Below are 9,203 nucleotides of genomic sequence, written 5' to 3'. Positions count from 1 at the left end.
GAGCTAAATATGATTAGTTTACATGCTGGTAGCTGTCTGGCTCTAGGTGTAATGGGTGAGCAAATTATGTATGTTGATCTTTATAAGGTGTGGTGACCCTTGCTTGCTGGTGTCGATGGAGGGCTGTGGCCAGAACTGGGAACTCAAATCTAAGTTATACTCCTATATTCCACACCACATCCCTGAATGGCTGGTGGAATGACTTGAGACTATGTCAGACAATTTCAGGTGATTTATTCTTTTAAATGAAACTACAAAAAATATGCAATCTGGAAAGTGTTACAAATACCTTTGATTTAGATGTTCCAGATGGCCTGATAGAAAAATGCAGGGTTTTTTCCTTTTTTATGGCGGCACCTGTGGCATATGGAAGTTCCCAGGCTAGGGGTCCAATCAGAGCTCCAGCTGCCAGCCTACACCACAGCCTCAGCTACTCAGGATCCAAGTTGCGCCTGCGATATATACCACAGCTCACGGCTATGCTGGATCCTTAACCTAATGAGCGAGGCCAGAAATCAAACTTTCATCCTCACAGACACTATGTCAGGTTCTTAACCTGCTAAACCATAACAGGTATTCCTAGGAAAATGCATTTTTTTTTTTTTTTTTTTTTTGGTCTCTGCCCATGGTGCATGGAAGTTCCCAGGCCAGGGATCAAACCTGCACCACAGCAGTGACCCGAGCTGAGGCGTGATAAAACTGGGTCCCCAACTCTGCACCACAAGGGAAGTCCAGAATGCAGATTTTGATTCAGTAAGTCTACAGTGGGTCCTGAGACTCTGAATTCCAACCAGCTCCTGGTCCAGGAATGGCATTTCAAATTCCCAGTGCCACCATGACATTCAAAATTCCTGCGAGCACACTTATTCTTTTCAGGTAGATAAGCCCCAGGGAGATGTCAATCAGTTGATGATCTCAGAACGCCTGGATGAGAGCAGTCCTGTGGGTGGGAGCAGATTTGGGCCAGGAAGGAACCTACCGCTGGAAACCTGGTACCTGGGTATAGAGGCTGAATGCCTGAGGCCAGACAGATGGGGGCTTTGGGCAGACTGAGGACACAATGGGGGGACTTGGTTTCTCAAAGAGTGATGAGTTGTCTGGAGTGGGGGGGCAGCAAGTAAGAGGCAGATAGAGAGGTAGGGTAAATGCCTCTTACCTTAACCCTGTGCTGGGAGCCCTAGATGCTGCCTGAAACCTTTTATGAAATAAAGTGAGAGAAAAAAAATACATGGGGTGGGTTTGTGTTTAGGAGACTTTTTCCTTGGGAGGTGCGGTGGGTACCATTTTATTTGACTGACTTCCACATTCACCCAAAGTGACAGTGGATATAGCTGGAAGATCATTCTGGAGTCCAAGTCTCCAACTTGTCCTAAATGCCTTCCTTGCAGGATGGCCGCACCCCAGAAAACTGAGGAACAAACCCCATTCCCAGCCCCCACCTCCCAGACTTTCTACACCTCAAGGTGAAAGTGTTTTTTTAAAAAAATTAACTCAGAAATTGTGAATTTTTTTTTTTAGTATAGTAAGGCATTTTAATCACATGCAAACAAACAAAAAAAAGCTCATGACTACATCAAAAGAATCACATCAGTAATATACAATCAAAATTAATTTCTAGTTAAATACAGAAAAACTTGTAGTTCTATCAAACTGCCTGTATGCCCTCACCATATTTCCTAGCATGTCAACTTTGACTAGGGGAATTTGCCCAGGAAAGGAAATTCAAAATTAAAATAGAAATAGAGAAAACAGGATCTCCCTTTGTGGCTCAGCAGTAATGAACCTGACTAGTATCCATGAGGACTGAGATTCAATGCCTGGCCTTGCTCAGTGGGTTAAGGATCCCACATTGCCATGAGCTGTAGTTGCAGATGTGGCTCAGATCCCGAGTTGGTGTAGGCTGGCAGCTACAGCTCCAATTAGATCCCTAACCTGGGAACTTCCATATGCTACAGGTGCAGTCCTAAAAAGACAAAAATAAATTTTTTTTAAAAAAAAGCAACCTGGAGATGGTCATGCCTGCAACATGTGGAAATTCCCTGGCCAAGGATCCAACCTGCACCACAGTGGTGATGCAAACTGCTGCCATTTGACAATGATGGATCCTTAACATGCTGCACCACAAGGTAACTCCTTCACAGACTTTTTTTCTGTATCTTTTGACTTGAAATTTAGATAATATCTAGGAATAGCACATAATAAGGGGAAACTATTCCACCATAAATATTTCAGAATGCATCCCACCACCACTTATTTATGTCTTTTTTTTTTTTTTTTTGTCTTTTTAGGGCCGCACCCATGGCATGTGGAGTTTCCTAGGCTAGGGGTCTAATCGGAGCTACAGCTGCTGGCCTACAGCACAGCCACAGCAACGCCAGATCCAAGCCACATCTGCGATCTACACCACAGTTCATGGTGACACCAGATCCTTAACCCACTGAGCAAGGCCAGGGATTGAACACACAACCTCATGGTTCCTAGTCAGATTCGTTTCCACTGCACCACGATGGGAACTCCCCACCACCTCGTATTTAAAATTTAAATTCTTTAAATGTATTATATTAAAACAATTTAAATTTAAAATTACTTAAAATGTTTTAAAAGTCATTTAAAATGTACTAATATTAAAATTTATTTAAAATGCGGAGAGATGTAAATTGATTATTTAGAAGGTAAAATTATTTAACTGAAATAATTATGACACATTTTTTAAAGAGAAATTTAGAAGCATAGTCCAAACATCTATGTCCAAACAGCTCTTTTTCTCCCCCAAAGGGATCAGATCCCAAGACATCAAATATTAAAAACAGCAACAATCCTGGACTACTCCTTGATAACATAGTCCTTTTGGGTACATTATATGTCCCTTTGGGTACATTATAACACTCTAACCGACCAGAAAGACAAATAGGTAGAAAACGTTATGTCCAAAGAAAAGATCAAGGAGCTAGATTTTACAGGGATCCAAAGAGCTGGGAATTACTATTTAGCAATAACTACAAACGAACCATCTTCTATATGGTCCCTGGGTGGTGAATATTCTCTAGGCTGAAAAGTAATTAATTCTCTACTTTCAGTTCACTTTCTTGAGCCAAACATCACCCTGTCCCCGGTGGGAAGCCCAGGCCAGGCAATCCCTCCCCTCCTCGACTCCCTCACCTTTATCTCCCATCTCCAGCCCCACATCCCAGCCTCCCGTAAGATAACAAACCCTTGGAACAAAAGTCAGGAATTAGGGACACCTATTTTTTGGTGATTTTTGCTCTTTATTTTTGGTGTTTCCTTTCTATGTGCAGATTTGTCTTAACTTCTTACTCGCAGAAGAAGTCAATATCCTGGAAAAAAAACAAAAGCAAAAAAAAAAAAAAAAAGGTTGAGCCAAGCATGCAGAAAACAGATGTAGATTCTTTATTTAAAACCATAATAAATCAAAGGGAAATTTGGATGTAAAAGAAGCAAAGGTTGAACCCCAAAGAGTATGACACAAGTATCCTTTTAAGTCAGAAGCTACTTAAAATGCAGGTTCTCAAATAACACTTTTAATTTATGGTTATTTGGCACATTCAAGCTCGATGCAAAGACACGATGACAAGTGAGACGTGTTTGTGTAGGTGGGGTGATGTTTTGAAGTTATTTTGCACAGCAATTAGTTCCAGGAGAATCACTTCAAAACAACCACCTTGCAAAGTAACTCAAAGGGGATCTTTTATTTCTGTTCTGGGTATACAAGACCCCAGGGCATTAGGAAGAGTATAATTTATTTTTCATACATAAGTAGAGTCTAACTATCACAAAAATAAGGAATCTAAACATTTTCCAGAATGTTTTGATTTTATTAAATACAGGTGCTGATGTTTTCCCCAGCCCAAGTCTTTAGTCAATAAGTATACCCATCATAAGAAGCTGTTAATACTATTTTGGTTTCTCTCTTTGTGACATGGAGTCCTTTCCAGGATAACTTGCATCTAAAATAAAAAGGGGTTGTAGAGAAAGTTTACTAATCTTCCAACATTAATAATAGATGCTCCCCCAAATTCTGTTGTCTCAGAGATGTCACCACTGGAAGTGGGGGGCTTGGCTTGATGCATCTTGTAAGGTTCATGATGTATTTATGATGCATTTTGCTGGGTGGGGGGGGGTAGTTCCTGGGCCAGGGATCGAACGCAAGCCACAGTAATGGCAACTGCCAGATCTTCAACCTGCTGAGCCACTAGGGAACTCCACATGATGTATTTTTAACACCTGCCTACGTCTACATTACCCCAAGATCTGAGTCCTTCTCAGCCCCTCTCCCCCCTCCCAGAGATGCTTACCGTGGTGGAAACTTCCTTGGTAGCTTCTTGGTACACATGTTCCTCCTGGACCAAGTTGCTGGGGAAATAACCCACAGTTCCCATGTCGTCCTCATCTTCATCACCATAAACCTGAGTGCTCAGAATTGTAACAGTGAGGTGAAAGGAAGCTCACGTGAGTCCTTTTCTAGAAACCCTCCAGCATCCTCTTTGCTGTCCATGGGAATTAATGAAACTGCCCATGCCTCACTCTTCCATCTAGATTCTGGGGGGGCTCAGGTCCAAATCTGAAGTTCATGCACAGCAAATAGGTCAACCCATGGAAATTGTGTATCTGTTGTTTTGTGGCCCAGATTTACGGGTCTCACTGCTTCAATATTCCTTTACTTAATGCAATCCTGTGAGCTACCTGAAATCTTTTTTGGAACCTGTAAAGTCTGAACCCTTTTTAAAAAAGTAAATCGACACTATTACTTTAAAGGACTTCCTCGTTTTCACAAAACTCAAATGAACAGATACTTGAGTGAATTTAAGATTTAATTCTTTATTACTTGAGAATCTGTCTCTGAAGCTGGAACTGCAGTCAAGGACAGTAAATCAACCCTGCTTCATCTCTTCTCCCAGGCCCACCCTTGCATGTTTTAACTGAAAAAAAAAAAAAAAAAAAAAAAAAAGCAGATTCTTTGGAATCAAAGAGGATGCTAAAATTTCCTCTAAAATATTGAAATGTAGACTGCCTGCCAACACGCATGCCTTTTACTTGGCAAATCCACTCAAATATTTTTGAATAAGATTCAAGCTCTTTGGGATGTTCAAGCCCCCAGGGGTTTGACCCGTCTTTCTTGCCAAAAGATCAAATAAACCTACATTTGGCTTTGTTATGAAATTGTCTTTGTCTCTTTAAAATGCAATCAAAGCAAATATATATGAATTTTTGCACTTGGATCTGCAGCCTCTGTATCATTCTTAACAGCTAGTTTTAAACATTAAAAGGCACTGAAGGAGTTCCCATCGTGGCGCAGCAGAAATGAATCCAACTAGGAACCATGAGGTTGAAGTTCCATCCCTGGCCTCCCTCAGTGGGTTAAGGATTCAGTGTTGCCATGAGCTGTGGTATAGAGCGCAGATGTTGCTCAGATCTGGTGTTGCTGTGGCTGTAGCTCCGATTAGATCCCTAACCTGGGAACCTCCATACGCCAAGGGTGCGGCTCTAAAAAGGAAAAAAAAAAAAAAAAAAAAGGCAATGAAGATAACTAATTAGGGAAGACATTAAGAGCAATATATGTCAAGATGTGTGTATAGATTTTAATAATCTCGTCTTACACTTCCAGCCCAAAATTCTCCAGTTCCATTTTCTTTCACCAGCTTTAAGTAAACATAGATCCACTGCCCTTTTTTAACGTTAATGAATCTACAGTCTGGGGCATTGTAATCTTCTTGAGCTCTGGCCAGAGAAATAGTATCTGGAAGGAAAAAAAAGAAAAAACACCTGGAAATAGTATCTAGAAGGAAAAAAAAAAAAATGGCTCCTGGATTTTAGAAGAGTAAAAAGGCAAAGCACATCAGAAAACTAGGAATCAGAGTGACTAATACCTCCTAGTTTATAGCTCATGTTCAGTTCAAAAGAGTAAGATAACTAAGGTATTAAAGCTGCATCCAGCAGAATCTTAGCCAAGCAAGTTCTTCATGCTCAGACACAAAAGGCCCAGACCAGGAAAAACAATGCTATCACGAACACATTAGAGAAGATTCATTTCAAAGTACAATTCAGTTTGATGCTATTAGTGGATTTTTTTCCCAATTATATAATAGAAAGGTAGCGAAAGGCATAAAAAGTCCTTACAGACACACTCATCATCTGCACACAGCTTCTTGGAAGCAAGTCTGTCCATAAATATTCCATGCACAGCACATATGGCCACAAGACCTGGGAGGAAAAGAAACAGCAGTCTTGCCATCTTCCTTTTTTTGCTGTTTTTGCTTTCACCCTTTGCGTGGAAGTGGAGACTGACTTCAGTGCTTCTTGTCTTTTATGTGAAGGCCAGACATCTGGGCAAGTCCCCCGGCCAATGGGGTGGTAGCTACTGTTCCTCTGCTTTCATAACAGCGACTGGGCTCTAGGGGCTTTGGAGCATCTGATTTTCCAAGAACACTCAAACGCTCTGTCTTTTTTGCACGCAGATCATATCCAAAATGGTCCACTGATATTAAAGTCACCTTCTCTTTTTTTCATGGTTTATTGCATCAGGATGACAATGTTGAGAGAATTACGAGAATTTTAAGTCATTTTAAAATTTATTTATTTTATTTTATTTTATTGCCATGCCCTCAACATGCAAAAATTCCTGGGCCAGGGGTCAAACTGGCACCACAGCAGTAACCAGACCACAGCAGTGACAATGCATAATCCTTAACCTGCTGAGCCACCAGGAAACTCCTAAAGACTTTTTTTTTTTTTTAGTTCACCCCTCATCATCTTTTGATATATGAGCAAAGAAGTGCTAACTGGAGGCATCTGTTGACAATGTGAGATCTCTATCCTAATACAAATACTTCTGATTTAAACATTTAATAAACACCTGGATCTATAGAATAGATAAGCAAAGGATGCTTATGTTTACCAATCATTCATGATGGAATTCTCAGGAGTCATGTCTGTTGGGGCAGACATAGATTGTAACACACTGAGACCCTACTCATGGGAGTTCCGGTTGTGACTGCTGTGGCGTGGGTTCAATCCTTGGCCCAGGAACTTCCGCATGCCACAGGTGCAGCCAAAAATAAAGCAGGATAGAGGCCCTGTAAGGAGGCCCCATGAGACTTGGTTGATGATAAGGTTTTAGAGCAGAATCTTCTCCTGTTGCCTGGCAAATACCTTCCCCACACAAAATGAGGGACGAGCATTCAGCTCACAAAATAGGTACAAAAGAGTTTTCTGAGGGATAAACTGGTAAAGCAAAATATAGTATAATTTTTTTTTACCATATCCATGGCATAAGGAAGTTCCCGGGCCAGGGATCAAACCTGAGGCACAGCAGTGACAAGCCACAGCAGTGACAAGACTGGATCCTTAACCCACTGAGCCACCAGGGATCTCCAAAAATAGAGCATAATTTTAAAGTGTGTCCGTGTGTGTGTAATAAAGTTTTACTGTTTGGGTGTGTGTGGTATGAAGATGGGGGTGGGGGCGTTATTTTTAGGGGAAGATCTTTTACACAGCTGGCCCTGATTTGGAAGCTGGTATAACCCAACATCTTCATTATAGACAAGGAAACTGAGGCCCAGCATAGGCCAGACCCATCTTTCTTAACCACCCCATCTAAACGGCACCCAGTGGGTTTGTGGTCCTGTGTCTTTTGCATGCATCCACTGTCAGCTTAGAATTGGGTTCTTACATTCTTTATTTCCTGTTTCACCTGAAGGAAAGAAAGAATTAGAAATCACTTTCGAGAGCAGAATGCCAGTGCATCTTTCCTTCCTATAATCTAGGGGCCTAAGGGGAATCTCTCAGAAAATGAAAGCATCGATCAAATCTCCTCCATCAAATATCCTGATCGGGCAGCTGTTTTACAGACACTTACAGTCTCCAGGCAGCCCTCAACACAGGAGAGTTAAAAGACAATTACCATCTAAGAGGCACTTTCAGAAATGGGCACTGCCCAAGCTCAGATGGCCACACTGTAGGCAGGCCCCCAAAGCAGAGGGAGAGGTCCACTAAAGCCACCTCTGAGCTGTCACAATAACTTAGCCACCTGATGCTGACGCAAAACCATTATGGCCCATTTGAAGGTGGAGAATGAAGAAAAAAGAGGCCAAGCCTTCGGAGTGCATCCTGGGCAGGCCTGGGATGCACGGGCATTTTGCAGTGGGCAGAGACAGGCTGGAGACTAAAGCCCTCTTTGTAAAATTTTGCTCACAAACAGGAATTTAAACTTAGAATAACTCAGCGGGCTGTTGTGCCTGGTAGCACACTTGGGTGGCCACATATTCAGGAGGCCAGAGAAGGGCTCTGTCCCAAAATTGCTTCCATCCTTCCCCTGGACTTTCAGATGGATTCTCTGAGCCTTTAATCCCCCCAAAGACTTTTTTTTTTCCTTGAGTTCCTAAATTAGCTTCTCGGTCTGGGGTTCTTAAAATGGAGGCAGTGGCTACTTTAGGGTCTAAAAATAGTCTTGGACAAGTGGACAGGGTGGAAACAGCCTCTTCTCCTTGACATACAAGGCCCTGCAAGACTGGGCCCCTCTGTTCCTCTGAAGTTACCTTCTGTCACTCTCCCTCACTGGCTCTGTTCCTGCCATACCAGCTGCTCTGTCTTTTGAAAACAAAGGTCATTTCTACTTCAGGCCCCTCTGAGCTTATTGCCTGGGATGTTTTTCTCCAGAAATAGGCCTTCAGGTCTCTGGCCAATATGTCTCCACCAACAGACCAGTTTACCAGCCATTCCCCACTTCCTCAATCCGATCTGACCATCACATGGCTGTGCTATGCTGTTTGGATGCACATCACTACCTGACATACCTTGTTTATTTACTTGGTCGTGGTTTGACCCCCAACGCCATGGTGAAAACTCCACACAGGGGGACTCTGTCTATTCTGTCCATCGCTATATCACTAGCACTCAGAAAAATATTTGGTGCTTATAAGCATGTGTTGAGTGAATCCATGATCCCCCTGAAATAGTAGGTTTAGGTGTTTACACTCACATGTGCTCTATTTTTTTTTTTTTTTTCCCCTGGGGAAAGTCTCTAGGTTTTATCAGACTTAAAAAGAGGTTGCAGGAGTTTCCGTCATGGCTCAGTGGTTAACAAATCATGAGGTTTCCATGAGGAACCATGAGGTTTCCAGTTCGATCCCTGGCCTTGCTCAGTGAGTTAAGGATCTGGCGTTGCCGTGAGCTGTGGTGTAGGCTGC

The 9,203-nt window shown here is 42.2% G+C and overlaps 1 protein-coding gene across 1 annotated transcript; it reads right to left on the bottom strand.

Moving 5' to 3' along the window:
• OTOR (otoraplin) lies at window positions 3,246–6,588 on the bottom strand. The gene is made up of 4 exons (XM_003134263.6): window positions 6,136–6,588; window positions 5,616–5,755; window positions 4,314–4,424; window positions 3,246–3,335 (listed from the first exon to the last, which is right to left on the bottom strand). Exons 1-4 carry the CDS (start codon window positions 6,248–6,250, stop codon window positions 3,312–3,314), a joined length of 390 nt encoding a protein of 129 aa, XP_003134311.3. The 5' UTR covers window positions 6,251–6,588; the 3' UTR covers window positions 3,246–3,311.

The sequence above is a fragment of the Sus scrofa genome, chromosome 17 (genome assembly GCF_000003025.6).
Source record: "Sus scrofa isolate TJ Tabasco breed Duroc chromosome 17, Sscrofa11.1, whole genome shotgun sequence".
NCBI classification, from domain to species: domain Eukaryota; kingdom Metazoa; phylum Chordata; class Mammalia; order Artiodactyla; family Suidae; genus Sus; species Sus scrofa.
Note: the sequence above shows the minus strand (reverse complement) of the source record. Positions and strands in the feature narration are given on the sequence as shown.